This window comes from Rhineura floridana, chromosome 10 (genome assembly GCF_030035675.1).
Source record: "Rhineura floridana isolate rRhiFlo1 chromosome 10, rRhiFlo1.hap2, whole genome shotgun sequence".
In the NCBI taxonomy this organism is placed as follows: domain Eukaryota; kingdom Metazoa; phylum Chordata; class Lepidosauria; order Squamata; family Rhineuridae; genus Rhineura; species Rhineura floridana.
In genome coordinates, this window is record NC_084489.1 from 20,868,709 (window position 1) to 20,891,097 (window position 22,389).

The following is a 22,389-nucleotide window of genomic DNA, read 5'->3' on the forward strand; positions in this document are numbered from 1 at the left end:
TACACTGTGACTGAACACGGGAGATTCCTCAACCAGCTCCAACAGGTACTTTTCAGCCCTCAGCATCCCTTTCCGTCTGTGACGTAAGAGTAGATAATAAATCATTCAGTGGGAAAGGCGTGAGGACGCCTCGCCTACACACCAGTAAAGGGAGGGAAGAGAAAGCGGAGTGTGAAGGAGGGAGAACGTAATTAGAAGGCGCCGTGACGATGAGCGGGATTCCAGAAGTTGCATTGGGCGCCTTTTTATTGACGGCAACAGCAGCTAGAGAGGGGCGCGCGGCGCTTAAAGCGAGTTGAGTCTGCGCGGAAAGTTGACCGTTATGGCGTCCGTGGCGTTGAGCGAAGCGGAGAAAGTGTACATCATACACGGTGTCCAGGTAACGGCTTCGGAGGAACCGGGGCCGCTAAAGGCGGCTGGAGCTGTAACCCTGTTCGCACTTACTTAGGAGTTATTCCTATTGCACTCAATGGGGCTTACTTCTGAGTAATCATATCAAGATTGCGTATTTGTTGCTTCTTCTCAGTATTCCCGGTTGATAAGAGTATAAGAAAAGCACTGTTGGATGAGGCCAAAGACCCATCTGGTTCAGCATTCTGTTCTCGTAGTAGCCTACCAGATACCTATGAAGAGCTCACAGGCAGGACCTTGAATGCAACAGTGCTCTCCTCACTTGTAATCCACTATTATTCAGAAGCACAATGTTTCTGAAGGCAGCAGGGAAGAGCCCGGAGACTTCTCGGAAGAGCATGTACTTGGTTAATGTACCATAGCAATGAGAGGACAACTATTTTGCCTGCATCGGCATGCTGGGTGGGGAGAAATGTGTGTGTCAGAGAGAGGGAGGGAGAGACCGCTGAATGCATATATGTTAATGGCCCATCTACCACCGAGCACCATCGCCACCACCTCTTCATGTGGCTGTCGGGGATAAAATGTTTGCTTATTGACCTCTTTATTGAGGACTGATTCACACATGCATGCTTATAGCTTGATGGCTGCATAGACTTCAAATGACACAACATGCATGTATGAATGAGCTGTCCCAGACCTAACACTAGGCACGGAGCTTTAACATCATCGATATCACCTCGGATGCAGTACTTCCCAACATAGTCAGTTCACACTTTGAACTGCAACTGATAGAGGTTGTATGGAAGTGTAGCCAGTTTTGAGTATGCAGAGCCAAGCTCTCCATGTCTGGCTTACGGAGACAAGGCTTCCAAATGGGCTGATGGTCCAATATTTCAACTCTTTAAAAGTGACATAGATTAATTGTTGAGGTTCATAGTAGCATAGTGGGTTTTGCTGTTCTTGGTAGCACCTGCAAATGTTTTCATTTTCCCAACTAGAGTTGCCCACTTATTGTCTCTTACTTTTCACATGCATGAAGGGCAGAAATTCAGTTGGTGAAGGTTTCCCAGTCTCCACATATCTGTGAAGGAAAATCTGAATTTAATATCTACACTGTTGTGCACTGTTACAGAAATTTGAGGCCTAACAGAAAAAATGATGGCCCTTTGTGTCCCTCTAAACAATTTTTTCAGAATATTTTCATAGTGGCAATAGTGACATTCCTGATTGCTCTATCCATTGCATATCTTGTCATATGTAATAATGTGCTTCAACCGATAAAAGTGAGGCATAGAAATCTAGGCAATTTAAAAAGAGCTGGGTAATTGGTATGGTCAACAGCCTTGACTAAGGCCCAGTTTGGGCAATCATCTGAACCTTGTTTAGATTATGGGAAATGAGCTATGTTGAGCCATGGGTTCACACTCTCCTCCTCGTTTATGTGAAAGAGGAACCTTGCACATGAAAAAGGAGGGGAAAGGAAAGCAGGCAAGCCAGGGGCTCAGTGCCACTCATTTTTGATAATCTGAACCAGAGATAGCCAACATGGTGCCCTCCAAATATTGTTGTACTCCAACTCCCATCAGCCCTGGTCAGCATGGGCAATGGTCAGAGTGATGGGAGTTGTAATACAACAACATCTGGGGGATACCACATTGGAATTGGAAACCTCTGGTACTTCAGATGTTGTTTATGATTCCAACAACCCTGGCCATTGTTCATGTTGGCTGGGGCTAATGGGAGCTGGAGTCCAGCAAATCTGAAGGGCCACAGGTTCTCCATCACTGTTGTACGTGATTTTCCAAACTGGGCCTAAGTAAATCATAACGGGGGGAAATGCAAAGGTAAAGGTTATACTAGGAGGCAAACTTTTATTTGACAGGCACATAATCACAAGCTCATAAATAATATGCAGTCATCTGTTTCTCTAGGCAAGATTTATCCTTGTAGTTAATCAATGGCATAAGGTAAAACATTGTGATGGATTACTGTTTCAGGAGGATCTTCGAGTTGATGGTCGTCGTTGTGAAGATTATAGATGTACTGAAGTGGAGACGGATGTGGTATCTAATACAAGTGGATCTGCTAGAGTAAAACTTGTAAGTACACCTAGTAGGGTCTGTTATACATTGCTAGTTATATTGTTTCATTTTCTCTGAAGATCAAATGCCTCTCTTTATAATGCTAGAAACATAGGTCTGCTTTAGCTGCAACAGTCCAGTGGCACCTTAAGAGTAAATAATTTATTATGGCATAAGCTTTTGTGGCCAAGAACCCACTTGGAAGATACATGAAACATAGTTGGCAGATATTATTGTGTATTCATATCACATGTATGTCTACAAATGTGGGGCCAAAGAACCCAGCAGTGCAAGAGAGAGATGGGCCCCATTAACATGTAGAACGCAAATAGAAATGATTCTGTTGTAATGGCCCTCACTTCCCTATGGGTGTTGAATTGGCAAAGCTAGATGATCAGTATGCATAATCACCCAATAGTATTGAAATGATAGAATGATGGCAAACAGTACAGGTTATGGGAAGTGAAAGGTTAGTATGGATGAGAAAAGAACAGCTTTGGGCCTGTTTGCTATTGGAGGAAATGCGGAGAGAGGTGTCTGAGGAGTAGGAAGCTCAGTGAGAAGAGGGCTCAAAATATATTGGAACCAAGAGACAGAAAACCTAAAAATGGGATAGATGAAAGGAGACAAAATAAGGGTTGATGTGAGAAGCATGGGTGGAGGAGGCAGAAGCTTGCAGGGATGAGGGACTGGAGAAATAAGACATGAAGAAAGCAGGTACTACTGGAAAAAGGGCCTATAGAAAAAATCACTCAAGACATATACACAAGAGAATATGGTGCTGCTGGCAAAAAGCTGCAGGAGGAGAAGGGGTAGGCATGCTGGGTTGGCGAGGAAGCTGAAGGCTGGAAAATGGATAAGGCCTAGGTTGGGAGAGGGGAAGCAGTGGCTCTCCAGATGTTGCTGGACTTCCCATCAGCCCCAGCCAGGGATGGCCTAGCTGCTAAGGAAGCTGGGAGGGGGCTTCTGGCAAGATCCCTGAAGGATGAGGCCAGAATAGACAATGAACTCAGAAGTAGGGAGCTGAAGAAAATATTTGGTAGAGTGGGAAGGAGCTTGCATGGTAGGGAAGGCAGAAAAGTAAGCTGAGGAAAAACTTCACATTGTCTGAAGTGTCATGTAGTATTGTCAGGAAGGAGACAGACAAGCAAGACTACTGTGGAGAAGGTGCCTGTAAAACAGATATTCAAGGGCAAAGTGAGGCCAAACAGGAGGAAAGAGAGGGGATTAATTGCATTGTGGTCATTTGATTTATGAGTCCTCATCTTTAGGTACAACTCTTTAGTGAGAACGTACTTTTTCTAATCATACAAACAGTTTGGGAATCTTAGTTATATGTGAAAGATGAAGAAAAATAGAAAGTTCTCTACAGCCATCTGCTTAGTAACCAATGAAGATAAATTCCTTCTAGGTAGTATCTTACCTCTATAGTTGCCTGGTATAGTTGCACACTATAAATACAATTTATTGTCCCTATTATATTAAAATAAAATGTATTGTTTAGCATATGCTGGACAAAGTCTGGAGACTCAGAGGAATTTATTTAGTAGCCCTGTAGGTAGACATTCTATTGAACAACAAATATTGGCAACGTTAATACCACAGTCTATTGAACTTACGTTGTTTATTAGCAGTGCTTGTCTACATTGGTTTACATCAGATCATGATATTAGCTGGTTGGCTGTTTCAGTGCTTTGAAGGAACTTCAAAGGAACTTCAAAGGTTATCATTGTCTTTTCAAAGCTTTTCATTTCTTTAAGGAAGAATACTAGGTAATGCTGACCAATATGGAAAGTAAAGGGATGTATGCTGGTAAGATCATATGACTTGGGATACATCTCTAGCAGAGTGCTGTATTTTAACAGGGGCACACAGACATCTTGGTTGGAGTCAAAGCAGAAATGGGAGCACCAAAGCTGGATAAACCAGATGAAGGCTACTTGGAATTCTTTGTGGATTGGTTAGTGCAAACTGGGTCACAATGGGGCCTTGTATTCAACCATACAAGTGTTACTTATTTGGTGTCAGGACTGTGTGTTCTGTGTTTGTGTGTTTTTTAAAGTTTCAGTGATAAAACTTTAATTACATTTCTCTATTTAATTAGTTAATTTATAGCACACTCTTCCTCCAGGTTGGCATACATAGTAACCCTCACTCATCTACACCAAATTATGATGAATTTTGTTATACTTTCTCCTCCCCCCCCCCCAAAAAAAAATTGTTCATGCTTGCTTCAGGATTTCAGGATCCCAAACAATGGATTGTTAAAGATACCCAGTAATCTAATTTGACAAGCTCTTTGCCTTTTCCATCCCTCATCTTTTGCATTTTGCAATTAGTGTCTTGCATTTTGCTCATGGCCAGTGCCCTGAGACACACCATCTTCTGGTCCTCACCAGATCTCTGTAAGGCCATTCATTCCATTCTGTTGACTCCCTTTCTCTGCTGCTGGTGGCTCCTTCTCCTTCGTTCCCTTTGCTGAGGTGACCTTGCCATCATTTCCAGAATAGCGAGCACCACATTCAACTCTTCGCTGCAATGTGCATTTCTCACATTTAGGTTGTTTCTTTGCCCTCTAAATACCAGGCAGTGGTGTTTGGAGTAGCATAGTCATGTAGTGGCAAATTTAGAAGTGCAGGGTCCCTTCATGAGCCATGCCACGCCTCCTCACAGCGACATACACTCTTCTGCCCGCCCTTCCCCTTCTCGATTGAATAATGTAATGATAATAAAAAGTTGATAATAAAAATAAACAATATATAATAAAAATAAAAATATTTATCATTTTATAGATAATATTACTTTGAGTTGGAATGAACTCAAAATTAAGTTCTAAAAATTAAGACTGGTGCCAAGGGCACTGTGAGGCGTCCTTCCCTGGCTCTCCCTGTCAGGTTCCTACCTGCACGTGGCTACTGCCTGTCACTAGGCACCACCAGGGACTCCACCAGTCCAGACTGTCCTTTATTTTATTTTTTTCTCTCCCCGCTCTAGCACAGATCTCAACAGATCCCCCTGCTAGGCAACCACCAGTCACGTCCTAATACTAGTATTCCCAGAGACTCTGAATACTGGTATTGTTATTCTCTTCACCGCTGCCATCATTTGTTACAGTTCCCCTTCAGCCTTGGTCATTACCTTACCCTCCCTTCTGGTCCGTGAAACCCCAGCCAAGGATCAGGCCTTTGGTAAACCAAATTAAGTATTTATTAAAGATAACAAAGCTAACAAGATTAACAAAATTTCTTCTTAAGGCACATAAGCATATGGTTTTACTCAATACTAATCCGAACTCCACCCCCCTCCTTCTCCACTCTCTCCTGGCAAAGAGCTCTCTCAAACCCCACCAAGCAATCCACTCTTTCTCTTCTCCCCCCCTGATTCCACTCTCACTCTTCCTTTTATACGTTCAGCCATTTTAAACACTCAGCCAATCATCTAGCATTCTACTGCCCATTCACTCCCCCTCCTCTTTCACTCCACTTACCATGTATCTTCTAAACAACCAACACTTACCATATATACATTAATATAGGAACATCACAGGCACCAATCGCAAAATTGCCACTACAGGGTATGTAGCGTGGCACACAATTTCTGCCATTGCTGCTTCCCACCACCACCACCTCATGCTTACCTTGGGAAGTCAGTGCTATGTCTTGCTGGTCTTGTTTGTGACAGTGGCACAATATTGATTATCGCACCCCCTCTCCTTCAGTGATGCTGTTGTCGTCTAATAACAACAGGGAGCATTCGCTGCTACCAGGGAAAATATACACACTCTCGTACGCACACACAGAAGACACATATGTCCTCACCATACACATACAGACCACAGATACACAGGCATTTCCCTGATCCTCCCACTTACACACACTTCACATATACACAACCGCACATATATGTCTCCCTCTCTGTCCAGGTGCATCTCTCCCTCTCTCTTACACAGCACACATGCATACATACCTACCCCGTCTTTCTCTCTCTTACACAGACACACGCTACATATAGATCTCTCTGTCTCTGTCCAAGTGCACCTCTCCAACCCCCACAGACCACACATACATATCTCCTTTTCTCTCATATGCATACAGAGAACATGTAAATCTGTTACTCCATACACTGCTTGAGCAACGCCCCTTCCAAAAAGCTCCTCCCTGGGGCAACGGGAGCACCTGCCACTGGCTCCACCTTGCTGGTGGACAACAGCAGCCTGAGCATGCAGGGATGCCCCCTCTGCTCTGTCCTTGCCTCCGCAATGTCTGCCAGGCATGAGCATACAGGGATTCCCCTGCTTCCACTTCCTTCACTCCCCAACTTTTTAAGGAGGCACGTGCTGCTGTCTGGCAGGCAGCGGCAGCCTGAGTTTGCAGCAATGTCCCTGCCATTCACTCACACACTCTCCACCTTTAGCTCACCTCAGTATAGGATGAAGGAGGCGCTAGCTGGTGGCAGGCAGGCAGGCAGTGCTAGGAGGCTGAGCATGGAGGAATAATGTCTCTGCCGCTCCTTCCTTCCCTCCCCAATTTTTTAAAACAGCATTTGAATAGCATGTGTTTTAATTTGCCTATCAGTTTTTATGAGTTTTTAAATTAGCATGGTTTAAATTTATATACTTGTTTTTAATATTTTTAATTGTAAACTGCCCAGAGAGCTTTGGCTATGAGGCATTCTATAAATGCAATAAATAAATACTGTTTCTTTTTTAAGTAAGCCCCAGTCACGGGGCACTCGCTTCTGGCTGGTAAACTTCTCTCTGTCACTGTCATGCTCCTTGCCACCCTCCTCCTCTCGTGACTCTTCTCCCACAACAGCAGATGTTGGTAGGAGCCAATCAGCATGAAAGGGGGCTCATGCTGATTGGTTGTAGTGCTGGAAACACAGGGACCTGGTAGGGACTCAGCCCCCACAAAAGTAAGGAGACGACGACCTGGCAGGATCTGCAGGGCCACACTACTGGAGTAGCATGATAAAGGTAAAGGTGTTCCCTCACTTGTAGTGCGAGTCGTTTCCAACTCTTAGGGTGACGTCTTGCGATGTTTACTAGGCAGACCGTATATATGGGGTGGGATTGCCAGTTCCTTCCCCGGCCTTTCTTTACCCCCCAGCATATGCCGGGTACTCATTTTACCGACCACGGATGGACGGAGGGCTGAGTGGACCTCGACCCCTTTTACTGGAGATTCGACTTCCTCCTTCCGTTGGAATCGAACTCCGGCCGTGAGCAGAGCTTCGGCTGCGTTACCGCCGCTTACCACTCTGCGCCACGGAGGATCAAAACATCAGTTTTTACATTTTAAATATTTCTTCTCTGACAACTGGAATACCTGTATTGTATTTTGCACCTCTTATTTGCAACCATTGCAGATGGTTTTGTTCTTCTTGCATTTCCCAAGATGACATTGATGGGTAGCAAGATAATATCTAGAGAGGTACATGAAGTCAGATTAAAAAAAAAAAATACTTGAGCAATCTTAAGCAGGGCTCCAGAGCAGCAGAGCCTCTGTTGCATCTGCCATCCTGCCAGGCCTTGTAGACCAAGGCAGAAGGGAGTGGTTGTCTTTTCTTTTTTTCTTTTTTCGCTATGCTAGCTCTAGGCTTGCACAGTAAAGGAGCCGGCAGGTCCGTAGGAGGCCCAGCTCCACCCTTGCCCCATTCCATAATGCTTCTGTTCAGAGCCCTCCGCTGATTACTGCCAGCAGGAACACCACTAGTAGTAGAGGAACATGTGTGCATTTGAACCTGCACATATTGTTACTGGTATGCTGCACCTGCTCAAAGCAAATGAGGAGGCTTCACTACCATAATAAGAAACTGTATGTTTTAATTTGTGACACATTATCGGCCTGCCAGTAGATGGCGTGAACTGAACACTTTTAACATACAAAGCTCTTTTCAGTGAATTACTTCAGCTTCCTCAGACTGAGTATATTTATTGTTTATTGGAGATTCTGGTGATTTCTCTTTTCCATTTTAAAAGATTGTCGAATTATGAACTAGTTTTGAATTGCTGACCTGTACTTTCTGAGACATATAAGAAAGGGCAGGAAGCTGAGTCTTCCACTAGAATTTTTTAAATCTGTATGTTGATGATGCATTGTTATTGAGATGACACATGAATAAAATGAGGACTACATTCTCGCCCATGATTGCACGTTAGGACGGGGAACTGTTCTATGGCTCTGTACCAGGAGAGCAGGCAACCTGTTCAGTTATGAAGAGCACAGCAAACACATCCAAAGAACTTGATACCAAGAGGTTGATGCTAATTTGATCTATATCTAATTTATGTAATTTCCCTAAATTTGGTGGTGTAGGGTGGGAGGAAGTTGTATTATGGATTTCTTATGACTAAGCATATAAAACCTTGAGCCAACCGTTCAGAAACTGGACATGTAAGCCTCTCTTATAATAGGTGGCTGACATTTGTGTGATTCCTTATTATAGACAAAAGTAGTTATGGCATACTGGAATGTTCATAGTTATTCCAACTGCTTGTGATGAGGGTATCAGCAATACAGTACTGATAAACCGCAGCTTTTGTGGTGGAAGCGGGTTGGATGGGGCACTGAGGAGCTAGTAACCTAGTTTGGCCTATGCTACTTGGCAGTGACAGCTGCTGTGGGAGACTCTTGACTACCTGGCTTCTAACCACTGAGAGTCGGAAAGGAGGACTGGGAAAGCTACACACCAACCTTTTAAATCCTGCTTTATGCATACACAGAGCAGAATCGTGCCTATAAGGTTTGTTTGTTTTACAAATTCCATTGTGGGTTTTGGGAGGCAAGTTCCAGTCTATACTGTAGACACTGCTGTTTATTTAGCCTTATTTTATTTGTTTAGACAATTTATATCCACTTAACTAAAATATGGACAATAAATTCATATGGACAGTAGCAACAACAGACAGTGTAGCTCATTGCTTTGCTTTGTAAATGTAATGTATTCCTATAATAAAGTTCTAAAATGCAGAAGCTCAAAGAACTTTGAACCTGTCCTTTAATTTAATTTAACTCAGCATAATTTAAATCTCACCCTTAGTGCAGTATATATGACAGTCTAACTTGAGGTTAATATAAACTGATTATAAAACATTGCCACAATTTAGCATTCCAAATTGGTTGGAAGCTAAATTGCACAGTGCAGATGAATTAGATTATTGTTAGAATTATTTTCCTGTATGTGCTTCTCCTTAGAAAGCTTTTAATGCTCCTTCAGAAGTATGCCATTAAAAAGTGTCCAGTTTCTTACTAATTGCCGGTGGCTCGACTCAGAACTCAGACAAGAGAAATGCTAAGTTAAATTCCTGCTTCCTTTTTTATACTGCTATGAAAAACAGTACCTGTACATAACAGTCATCTATGTATACTACAGGAAAATAGACAGCATGCATATCTAATGGATCCATTTCAACAGGAGTATCGGGCATAAAGCCGCTTTCCCAACAGTGCTGTTGTCGCTGTTGCTTACTGTGGCGGATTCATGGTTTTGCAGAGACTTGACTGGCCTCAACTAGAAGTCAGGCATTTAGTGTCACTAGTCCCATGCTGTGGGATGCTCTTCCAGCAGATTCAACAGCCATCCTCGCTTTTGACTTTCAGGTGTATCTTGAATATTTTCTTTATGCTTACAGTCCTATGCAGCAGTATAAAACATATTTGATTAGCCAGTCACTTTAATGATCATTTTTTCCTGTTTTTACTGGTGTTGTATGTTTTATTGTTGTACGCTGCCCTAATATTTTATTATATGGCAGTATATAAGTACTTTAAATTTAATTGGTTAGATAAATTGATCGATTTGTAAGTGACCAAAAAGGTGCCCTCAGTCAATTGGGCAGCAGATTCATTTTTTTAATACAAGTACTTAATACATACTTTAAAAAAAAACTGCAGGTGGCAAGCTGCATGTATGCAGATTTACTTGTTTAATTAAAGTTTTTATTGAGATTCCCTTAGTAGGAAGACATGTGAAACCTTCCTTCCTAAGTGTAGTGGTGAGGAATGAGGGGATATGTTACACATGCAGCAGCTTGGAGGGTGGTGCTTCGCTTGTCCACATCTCTCTTCCTTCTCACCTGCTGCAGCTACTTGTGGCTCTGCCTGACTTGAACTCAAACTAGAACCAAGCGCTGGTTAGGTGCTGTTTACTGTGCACTTATCTTCCTGCAGAGAGAGGGGTGGATAGGGAGCTGGTCTCTGCAGCTGCTTCCACCTGCTGTGGACCTGAGAGCTTCTGAATCTGGGCAACAGGTGGGAGGGAACAGGATGGACTGCACTAAAACCTTTAGGCCTCCAGTAAAGTTTCTGCTGACCCTCCTGCAGGGATACCTTTTAACCAGGTAAGGCATAATTTTTGCCTTACACTTTTGAAATTGTGTGTGCATTTCTAAAATACTAGAGCCCATCCTGAGTGACACTTCTTGATGATGAGACTACTTCAGTAGAGAAATATGTAGGGTAGCGATAGCCAATTAGGAATATGCCGATCACGCTGTTATCTGTTCTCTCCCACTGCATTTGTCTCCTTTAAATCTGTCATGTTTAACAGACTATATTGTTAGCTCTGCAACTTTTTCCCTTATTCTTTACCTGAAGACAGAAGGGGCCAATTGTTCCTAACTTAAAAAAAAAATCCTTCAAATTATGGGATTGTATCTAGTAGTTTTTGTTATAGTGTACTAAAAGAGTTGGAGCTGAGATACCTAACTATGTGACTTTTTGTTATTGTTGCCTGTTTCTGGTAATTCATAGATCTCTTTGGCCCCTTTATTATTCTGATTTATTACATCCAAATGCATTCATGTCTCTTAGCAGAAAAAGAATGGGATTTAATGTTCTGTATTGGGCCTTGAATGGAAAGATGAAAGCTGTTTTGGTTTCTTATTTCTTCCTTTCAGTTCAGCCAATGCGACTCCAGAATTTGAAGGCCGCGGTGGAGAGGAGCTTGGCACTGAAATAGCAAATACCCTCTACAGAATATTTAACAATGAGAGCAGTGTTGACTTGAAGTTGCTTTGCATTACCCCCAGAGAACACTGCTGGGTGCTTTACGTTGATGTCTTGGTAAGTAAAACAAATCTGAGCTTAATTGAAACTAGAGCTTCAAAGAACTTCTCAGGCTGTTGATGGATTGAATCAATTAATGAACTTGTTTCCTCTCAAAGTCAGGGCAGATAGTTTAAATGTCACCACAACCCTGGACATCATTAGCTGCCTTTCGTCAGCAAAGATAGAAACAAGCCTTTTGCTTCTGTAGGCAGTCGATTTGGTCATCCCTTTGCAAAAGCTGCAAAACAAGCCTAGAAACTAATTAACTATAAGTTCCTTTTACGTCTGAACTTGGAAACTATGGTTAATGGCTTTGAAGCAGACCAGGATATGAAGTCATGGTTCAAAGTAGATTTGTTATTTTGGCTTGTTTGGACTGAGGTTTTTCCTTGTCCAAATCACCTGGAAAACAGTACCCTATCTTCTATATTCTGTTTTGAATCACTTCTGCCCATAACTTTTCTAGTGTTGTATTGTCTGATCTGAGCCAAGGCAAGGTACTATTTGCTTGTTTTGTTAACTCTTGACTTGTTCGTGTACAAAAAAAATCTTTTAAAAAACATTGCTGAAATCAGAGAAAGTTTGCATAGATAGCTGTTAACAACTTGAGTTCCAAGTAAAAAAATCAGGCTAAGTTCAGTTGCAAACTCAGCAAACTGCTGTTTATCAGCTACCTTGAAGGATTGTCGTGAGGATTACCAAGAGAACCTATGTAAAGCATTTAAAGTGTCCTCAGAAGCAAATGCCATTGAGTTCAGTGAAACATCCTCTCAGGAAAGTGTATATAGGATTTCAGCCCATGTATTATTAGATATTAGATCTAGTTTAAGTATTATTCAAATATCATCTCATCCAGTACAATTTTTTATAATGCTCACTCTTCTGGTATATTTGACCTTTTTTTTTTTTGAAGTGTCTATCATTAAAAATGTCTTATGACTAGTCATCTTTAAGATTTAAACATTTATATAGCTTGTTTTTCAGAGAAATAGCAACAGGTTAGATATTCATAGGGTGAGATTCAATGTTAACGTTAGTGCTAGAAGGTTTAGAGATGACATTATTGCACAAGCAGCAGGGCACAATATTCTGTCATAGAGTATAATAATATTAGCAGAGGAGTTGCACAACATCTTTCAAAGCACAAGACAACCATTTGATTCAGCTGGTGCACTATGCTAAAGGAATTGCTGTTGCACACAATTGGATATTACTGATAGGTTCTAAGATTGATATAACTGAATGGACTATTCATGTAAAATGCACTAATTTATTATTTAACATTTCAGTTACTGGAGTGTGGTGGTAACTTGTTTGATGCCATCTCTGTTGCAGTGAAGGCAGCACTTTTTAATACCAGGTAAGGTACACAACCTTTTCTAAAGGAAACATGTGGAATTCAATTCAGAGATATAACTATGTCAGTCTGTGTTGCAGCAGAAACAGTGTTGTGGTGCCATAAAAACTTAAATTTATTATGGCATAAGCCTTTCTGGACTAGAGTCTGCTTCATCAGATGCATAAAGCTTAATTCTCAGTTGTAGATATATGTACACAGAGTGTGCGTGTGCGCAGTGAGGTTAGAGGGACATGAAAGGCAAAAAAGTACTGACAGTGAGAATGGTTTCCTAACATACTACAGATGTTAATTCATTAGGCATTACTAAGTTGGTTGATGTATTGCTTATCATTGCTGTTGTAAAGGGTTACTGTGCTTGTTTTTCATGTTTCCAGTTAATTGAATTATCACTCTTGTTTTTGCATGTCAGTTCTCCCCACTCCTGAAGATGGCTCCAGTCCAGGAAAGCTTCTGCTGTAACAAAATTTATTAAACTTTAAGATGCCACAAGTCTGTTTGTTGTTTGAGGGGAGCAAAACCATACTTAATAAGCCTAAGTATTGAAGTCTTCCTTTAAGTTACTGACTTAATTTTTTCCTGGTAACTTTCTTATTTAGATTTATATTCCACCTTTTGCAGAAGCCATAAGGTGGTTTACAACAAACCAAACAGTTAAAAATTAAATTAAATTGATGAAATACAATCCTTTAAATACACCTAACAATCACCAAATAACACTTACTAATAGTACCAGCAGCAGCAATCCTCCAAATCCTGCTGATTTCATTAACAAATAAGTAGAGATGGGAAACCTTTTTTTTTCTGTTGAGGACCACTGTCCCTGGGGGATAATCTGTTCAGGGTTGCATGCTGGCAGTGGGCAGGGCCAGAGGAAGTGGCAGACAGGGCTGAAGCCATGGGGAGGTGGGGCTAGAGCCAAAAGTGTGCTGGGAGGGTGTTTCTTTCCCTCCCTCTCTGCCATCCCCCTTCTCTCTCATTCTTGTTCTACTGCCCTCGGTCTGTCTCTGTCTCTCCTCCCCCATCCCCTTCACTCATTTTTCTCCTGCCCACCCACATGAAATTAGATTGAGAGCCACAGATTGCTTACTCCTCATGTAGAGTGTCTACTAGGAATATGGATGTGCCAGGAAGGGAGAAATACTGCAGCAGCTTCTTATGTGATAGCTGTTTGCAGGCAAAAGAGTAGCTTTAATCAGAAGGTTGCTGTTACCCAGTTTTTCAGATAAAATGTTGTAGTTACATGCATTATACACCTTCCCTATAAGATAGGTCCCTGTTACTATTCCCTTATTGCCATTGGGGGCTCATGGCTTAAAAAGAGTACCCAGTGGGTTCATAAGTGGCAAAATTTGAACCAGGGACTTCCAGATTTGTAGCTTGGTCTTTTAGTCGTAGCAACTGCAATTGCACCATTATTCCAGTAACATGTTAGCCTTTTGTTTACCTTATGTACCCTGACTGTATTGATCATTTTTACCATTTCTGCTACACTCCAGATTCTCTTAAGCCAGCACATATTGATTCTAAATGCAGCAATTGTCTTGTCTTGAGGACAATACATATAAATTAATTAATGTGAAGAGACCATGACTTTGTGCTTAGACCTCCTACCATGCACAGAGGAACTGTAACATGATGAAGCTCCTAAACTTTGCCAAACAGTCTAGTTGAAAACATCTTGCCTTGTGTTTTGTTTCTCACTGTATTATATAAAACCTACATAATGCTTTGGCACACAGTTATTTGAAAACAGTTCTAGGTTGTTTATCTGAAAAGACCTCAGCACTGGAATGGAATGAACCCATATTAGACTGGGACTGTGCCTTTTCTTTTTTATGGAAGGGGAAGCTGTTCTAAATTATTAGCTGATACGGCTTCAGTTTTAAAAAAGTTTAGATAAGGAAAACAACATTTTCCTCATGGTCTTGGCAAAAGCCTCTCTATTCAGAAAATGAAAAATTCTCATTTTAATTTTTTAAAATTGACTACAGATCAATGGTGACGTAAAATTGTTAGCTCTGAACTGCAATCATAATGCTGTTTTAAAAATGCCAAATGGGGTGTCATGTCATGTTGCATGTGTTTTCTCATGCTATCAGGTTCAAAGGCTGTGCCTCTTAAGAAGTGTGGCTGGTTAGGGTGCAGAGATTGCAACTTGGGGCGCTCTCCTGACAGCATAAGCTAATTCTAGATGTTGCCCTAAAATGGCTGCATGTTGATTCTGTCACACAGCAATTGATGCTGCCACCTTCATGGACCAACTGTGACAGGTGGCAGGATAATCCTTCTGTCAATACCTGATGTCATTATGACATCAGATAATTAGCAGATGATAGTCCCACCCACCTGACAAAGTTGGCCTGCGGGATGGGAGAAGATAAGGACCTGGCCCATGGGGCCCCAAACAGTCCCCATTCTTGCTTTAGGGCGCAATCCAACTTGATTTTGCACCAGGCTGGGGAGAATTTGATGAGGTGGACCCCTGGCTGAGCTGGCAGGCTCCTGGAGGTGCCGGGTTCCACCAGCAGAAGCTCCCTGTCCCAGCTGAGCCACGGTGCCACCAGGACCCTGCCAGCGATGCTGGGGGTCTGCCAGGGACAGCCAGCCTCGTGGGTGGAGAGTCAGCAAAAGCCAGTGGTAGCCCTGAAAACAGGGCATTGCGGGGGAGGGGCCACAGGAGGGGACTACACAAGATCCAAGTTCCCCTTGGAGCGCTCCCCTGCAAAAAGGCAGGCAGAGTATTATAATGATAATGGTGATCTATGGGGAGCACTTATTCCCTGGTAGGCCTATACGTGGGATCTGGCTCTTCCTGTCCAGCTCCCGCTCGCAGCTCCCCACGGAGCCTCCATTCAGCCGGGCTGGAGGCTCCCAAGCAGCAGGTAGATGCTGCAGAGCTCCCTCTAGCTCCTCCTCCACTGGCCCCCCTCCTGCTGGCTACCCTTAAGTTGGATTGTGCTGCCTGATGCATAAGCAGCAATATAGTATAGAAATAGACTAGAGTGGTCAGGGGCACGTTATTAGCCACTCTGGGAACAGTTACATCCATATAACCCTCTGCTCCTGAAATGTTGTGGCAGTATCTCCTAGTGGGAATGCAATGGCAGATTATCGGAATGGAGTTGCCTCACTCAGAATTGGGCTGTGACAATGTTGCAACGTATCTGGCACAATGGGTTCTGCATATGCCCCTTTTTGCAGGCTAGTAGTGCTGCTCTCATTCTGCCTGTTTCCATGTCACGTAACACTGTTGCATATTCTTCTCCTGACCATGTAAGTTTCTTTTACTAAATCTTTTTGGTCACCTTTTGATAAGGTGCATGAGTATATAGTGATCTCTTAATTGTGCTTTTGGTTTATTAATGACATGCTCTTCAGGTACCACCTAGAATTTCCTGAACACGAAGGGTGTTTTTAGAACAGAATTCTTACAGTAATTTATGAGGGCACTAATCACATTTGGAACTGGGGTAAACCCATGTGGCAACATATGTAGGAATTGCATATTATTTTGACATTTACTCCTATTTTCTCTAGGATACCCAAAGTACGTGTTTTGGAGGATGAAGGAGGACGGGAAATTGAGCTTTCTGATGATCCCTTTGACTGTATTCGACTTAATGTGGATAATGTACCCTGCATTATCACGCTAAGCAAAGTAAGCCTCTGAAAAAAATTGAACTTGTCTCCTGTGGGTATATTTCAATAGAAAAGTTTCAGTACAAAAAGGTTGACCTGCCATTTTTTATTGAGGCCACTGCCATGGAGACCATGAGAGAATTTCATTATTTCTCTCTGTGTTCTTGAGTTTCCAATATGGGACAGATTAGGTGGTGGGTGGGGGGAGATTTCTCTGTTTAAAAGGAGCCCTGGGCTCCTTTTAGGAGGGGTAGGATATAAATTTAATAAATAAATAAATAGAAATAGAACTTTGTCAATCAACATATTTAATGACTTGGGTGACTATTATTTACCAGTGGTTTGAGAAACTATTTTGAAAAAACAGTTTCCAGACTGATAACATATTTACAGAAAGCAATTGCTTATGAGGGCTTCTATTAATCTCAGTAGGTCTTTTGGTGAATGAATGGTATGAAGATTCTGGATTGAAATGCTATGGATGTAGAATCCCCTCACCATGCTGTTTCTCAGTGTTGTTCCTACTTTTCATCCTTTAGACTAAATTGTTCTTCTCCTTTTCTTTTTTTTAACATACTGACTTTTTACCTTTTTTATGTGTGTTTTGTGTATTTTTCCTTTATGCTTGTGCACCGCCCTGAAATATTATGTCTTGAAAGGTTGTATATAAATGTGTGTGTTTGAGATGGATAAGTAATCAAAAAGCTTTCTTTATCAACATCTGAAAGAGCTGTGCCATTTATCAGCGCAAACATTGGGATCTTTAAAATCCATGTTGAAAAAATGTGATGTGTGGAGCAGCTTTAAACAGCCACACTTCTAGCTGCGGATGATTCTATCCATGATTATTTTAAACACTGCAATACATTAGTTTTTTTAATCCTACTTTTGTAAAGCCAAACTATAATCAATAAAAATATTAAGTAACATAAAACTTGATAGTAGCATAAAACAAATACCTTCAAGGATTAAGAATGAATTAAAATGCCTTGGAGAATTAAAAGGGAGTTGCTTGCTGCTGAAAAGATAGTAATATAGATCTCAGATGAACCTTGGTGGGGAGAGCATGACACACTTGGGATGCAACCACCAAAAAGCCCTTCTCTCTCCTTGTCACCTGCCTCATCTTTGATGGCACGGCATTCTCAGTAACGCTTCGGAAGGAAGATTATCTTAATGTAAGGGCAGGCTGGACATGCAGAAACTGCACTTTAGGGTGGGGATCAGTACTGTGTTCTTTCTGGGATATACTTGTAGAGCTGCCTCTGATACCGAAATGAATAGGAAGGCTCTTGTCCATTCTGCTGCTCGGTATATGAAACACTACTCCCACATGGGAGCAATAGAATCCTAATGTATGTTTACCTGGAAGTAACTCCCACCGGGTTCACCTGTCTTACTCGCACATCACTATAAGGGCTTGCAGCTTCAGTTTGTTTCTCATTGCTTTTTCAGATTGGTTATAGGCATGTAGTGGATGCCACACTTCAGGAGGAAGCATGTTCTTTGGCTAGTCTCCTCATTTCTGTAACCAGTAGAGGCATCCTAACCTGTATGAAGAAAGTGGGAAGGGGAAGCCTCGACCCAGAAAGCATATTTGAGATGATGGAGGTAAGTAGGATGTGGCCAGGTTGTTGCAATTCCAACTACAGTGTGAATTTGAGCATGTTAATAAATACAGTATAAAGATTGAACAGTCAAAACTATTTTGGTTTTAAAGATCTAACTACTAAAAACAAGCAGCATCTCTCAAGAGACATTACATTTGTATGCACACTTGTTTATATAAATTAAAACCATTTAGTTGTTACAGTTTTATTAAATACTGGTTTCTGTTAACATTTTAATGCTTAGTTTATATATATATATGTGTCAGCAATCGCATGCTCTTTCTCATCTGAAATGGTGATCAGAGCTTTTTCTTAGGAAATGGAAGGCATATTTTTGCTGAATGGGGGTGCAAGCAGGATGTTTAAAAATGCAAGGTACATGATGTGTAACAGTTTCATAACTCTTCCCTAACATTTTACATGTATCAACATATTGACACCAAATGAGGAATTGCATTGTGTTTGTTGGCCTTGAGGCAGACAATAATTCCATCTAGCCCACATAAAACATAGAAGATAGCTTTGGAAAAGTATAGCAAATTATGTTGCAGGTCAGATTTATTTATAGTAGGCATTGCTTATCTGTAGTTTCAAATCTATATTTTATGTTTTGCCTATTGCCTTTCTTCCACGTTCCATTGCTTTATATCTATCACTTATACCAGCTCCTTTTTAAGATAGTCAAGTAGCAGAGAAGGCAAACTCTTTTTTTCTTTTTCATTCCAAGACATACAGCATTGGCATAGTTGCTTTTGTGTTGTTGCACTCCATGAGCTTTGTGGCACCAATTTCTGTATCTCCCCTGTGATCTTTGCAGATATCAAGATAGCTAAAATGCTTTTAGGGAGAACAATTTTTGCCTCCAGTGGGAGGTTAGAGTACTTCACAATAACCCTTCTGATTTACCACTGTTGTTGAAATCTGCTGGGGAAGAGAGATAATGTTAGCATCGGAGCTTCTTCCCACACTTCTTCTGATCTGAAAAATTGTAAACTGTTTAGGAAAATATGCAAGTGTATAACACCTTCTGCTGCATTTTCAACAAGTCAAATTATTCATCAGTTGGACAGGAGTCTCCCATCTTTTTTGAGTCTGGGGGCACATTTGGAAATCTAAGAAGCTGTTATGGGCACAGAAAAAAAAACTGGAGATGGTCAGGACCGCCACCACCCTCCAAACCAGGCAAAGTATCTGTATGCACCCTGAAACAAAATGTAGCCAAAACAAGCACCCTCCTCAAAACTTTTTTTTTTTTTTAACTGGGGGGATAGAGGGCCTTGGCAGACACGAAAATGGATTTCTGAGGTCATGGTGCACATTGGTGCCAGGTTGACTACTATAGAACCAGCCTCTGCCTCTTTTCAAGTTCAGTGCTAGATCTGTAGGTCTACCAGGCTATTTCCCCTTCTGTCTTTTCTTTGGCAAAGGTACAGTAAATCAGGATCAGGGCATGCAGTGAAACACAGAGGGATCTGCGTCAGAATGTGCTTATGTAAGTGCAGACTGAATGTTAGCTCAAAGTGGTTACATGAATGGTTCTTACTATATGCTGAACAGGAGCACAACTTTATGCATCACTTCTTAGGGCTTTCCATTGCATTTTACAAATACATTTTGATCAAATAGAAACAATATGGTTTTTGTCCAGTCAGTCAGTTGTTAAAAGTGCAGTACACCACACTTGGTAGTTATTAACTGTTAAAGAGAAACATTTCCACAGAAGAAGTCTTCTCTCTGGCTCCTTGCAGTTAAATTCTCCTGACACGCATTGTTTTTGTTCTGTTTGTTTTCATTTGCATTCCAGACAGGAGAGCGGGTAGGCAAGGTGTTGCATACCTCTTTGCAAACAATCTTAGACAAAGAAGAGACTCTTGGAACAGCACAGAAAAAAGTTGGATTCCTGGGATGAACACCATCGTTACATTGAACTAGTTGAAAATCTGTCAGTGGGTTCGTTTTTTAGCTAGTTGTGTTTTTTTTTACAAAGTTGAATATATATTCTTTAAATAAAAGTGGTTTTTTCCCCTCTCGTTTGTCATTTCAACTCTTGTTTAAGTGGGTGATGGTAGCAAAATTAAAAAATATTGACACCTTTGTATAAATGTAAAAGAAGGCACTGAATTCTAAAGTAGTTCAATTCACTTACCCCAAGGGTGGTGTTTTCAGCCAGAGGAACATGTTCCCTTTCAGGATCCAAATGCCAGCAGTGGGCAGGGCCAGAAGCAAAGTGGGGCAAAGCGATAAATGTTGATTTTTACCATTGTACAGTAGGCTAGTTTCTTCACATTCACACATCCTTTTGCATTGTCCATCCAAGCAAGCAAGAAGCATTATCAGAGTTCAAGGACACCTTCTAGCCTACTCAGTGAGGGTGCAAAGCAAGGCCAGTGGTGAATGTGCCTGGGGTGTGTGTGTATTTATTTATAAATATATTTGTATACCACTATTTTGTTAAAAATATGAAAGCAGTTTACAATGTTAAATAACAACCAGATAATAAAAACATTAAAAATACAAAGGTCAGCTATTGCAGAACTACACTTTTTAATTGCCTACATAAGCTTGGCAGGGAAAAAAAAAGGGTTTCAGCAGGTGCTTAAAAGTTAAAGCAGAAGGCGCCTGCTGAATCTCTGTCGGCAGAGCAGTCCAGAGAACTGGGCCGATGACACTGAAGGCTCAATTTCATGTCAATGTTAAATGAGTCTCGCCATCTCAGAGGACAACTAAGGCCGCTCCTGCAGATGAACTCAATGATCGAGCTGGGATATAAGGGTTCAGGCAGTCCCTAAAATACCCTGGCCCTAAGTTGTTCAGGGCTTTGTAAATTAATACTAGGACATTGAACCTGGCTCAGTAGTGGATGGGCAGCCAGTTCAGATATTTTAAGAGTGGTGTCGCATGTTGTTGGCCATCTGCTCTCATTAGCAGTCTGGCTGTCACATTTTGCACCTACTGGAGCTTCCAGACCAGGGCCAAGGGCAGCTGCACATAGAGTGCACTGCAGTAATCCAGCCTCAAGGCTACCAATGCATGGACTACAAAGGTCAGGCTATCCCTGTCCCAGAACGACTGTAGCTGACAAACCAGACAAAGCTGGTACAAAGCACTCTAGCAACACAGGATATTTGGGCATCTAGTGACAAAGGTGAATCCAGGATTACCCCTAGACTATGGACCTGGTCTTTCAGAGGGAGCACACCCATCCAGAACAGGTAACTTCCTTATCTCCCAGACATGGGAACCACCTACCCAAAGAGCTTCTGTCTTCCCATGATTCAAGCACAGTTTATTGGCCCTCATCCAGTCCACTATAGCATTCAGACACTGATCCAGAGCATTCACATCCTCTCCTGATTCGGATGTTATGGAGAAATAGAGTTGTGTGTCATCAGCATACTGCTGATGCTTTGCTATAAAACTCCTAATAACCACTCCCAACAGCTTCACATAGATGTTAAATAGTACTGGGGAGAGAATAATACCCTGCAGAACCCAATAGCACAAGTGCCAGGGGGCCAAGGAACACTCACCCAAGAAGGGGGTGCACCACTGCCTCTTTAAGGACAGTGGGCATCACACCATGCAAAGATGTGTTTACTACACCTGTGACCCATTCAGCCATTCCACTCCAGCTAGCTTTAACAAGCGAGGATGGGCAAGGGTCTAATGAGCAGGTGGTTGGATGCATTACTGCAAGCATCTTGGCATCATCAGGCTGTATTAACTGGAATTGACCCCACAGTGGGTTTGACGTTGCATTGGACACCTTGGTTAGAACTGCCACAATAGCAGCCTCTAAATCACAGCTGGACACTTTGTGCTCCAGAGTTCTGCCCCCCTGGTCAGGAGTAACCAACCTCCAGACCACACAGAACAATTCAGCTGGGTGGCTCCTTCAAGATGCAATGGAGACAGCAAAGTAGTCTCCTGTCCCCACCGTCATGTGGTAGGCCCAATTATGAGCCTGAACCTGTGCATGGTCAGCTCTGGAACAAGATCTACACTGCTTACGCTCTAATCCTCGCCCGGTCTGTTTCATTGACTGCAGCTCCTCAGTGTTCCAAGGAGCAAAGTGGGCTCCATGGCACCAGACAGGGCCCTCAGGAACAATCATGTCAATGGCCTTGCAAGTCTCGCCATTCCATAGTGAGTCCACGGTCTCAACAGGATCACCTGCTATATCCACTGGAAAATCCCCCAGAACGGTCAGGAATCTATCAGATTCCATCAGTGTTTGGGGGCAGACCATCCTGACTGGTCCCCCATCCCTGGGAGAGAGTCAGGAGAGCTAGATA

At 42.1% G+C, this 22,389-nt stretch overlaps 2 protein-coding genes across 3 annotated transcripts in view; one reads left to right on the forward strand and one right to left on the reverse strand.

Moving 5' to 3' along the window:
- ZDHHC3 (zinc finger DHHC-type palmitoyltransferase 3) overlaps positions 1-223 on the reverse strand; it is a 53,144-nt gene extending 52,921 nt beyond the window's left edge. For both annotated transcript variants that reach the window (XM_061587968.1, XM_061587966.1), the window contains exon 1: positions 4-223. The gene's annotated coding sequence lies outside the window, so the exon portion shown is untranslated. The remainder of the gene's footprint in view (positions 1-3) is intronic.
- Positions 168-20,124, forward strand: EXOSC7 (exosome component 7). Its single transcript, XM_061587971.1, has 8 exons — positions 168-379; positions 2,352-2,453; positions 4,301-4,395; positions 11,335-11,500; positions 12,775-12,845; positions 16,383-16,503; positions 17,940-18,095; positions 19,899-20,124. Exons 1-8 carry the CDS (start codon positions 323-325, stop codon positions 20,001-20,003), a joined length of 873 nt encoding a protein of 290 aa, XP_061443955.1. The 5' UTR covers positions 168-322; the 3' UTR covers positions 20,004-20,124.
- The last annotated feature ends 2,265 nt before the right edge of the window (positions 20,125-22,389 follow it).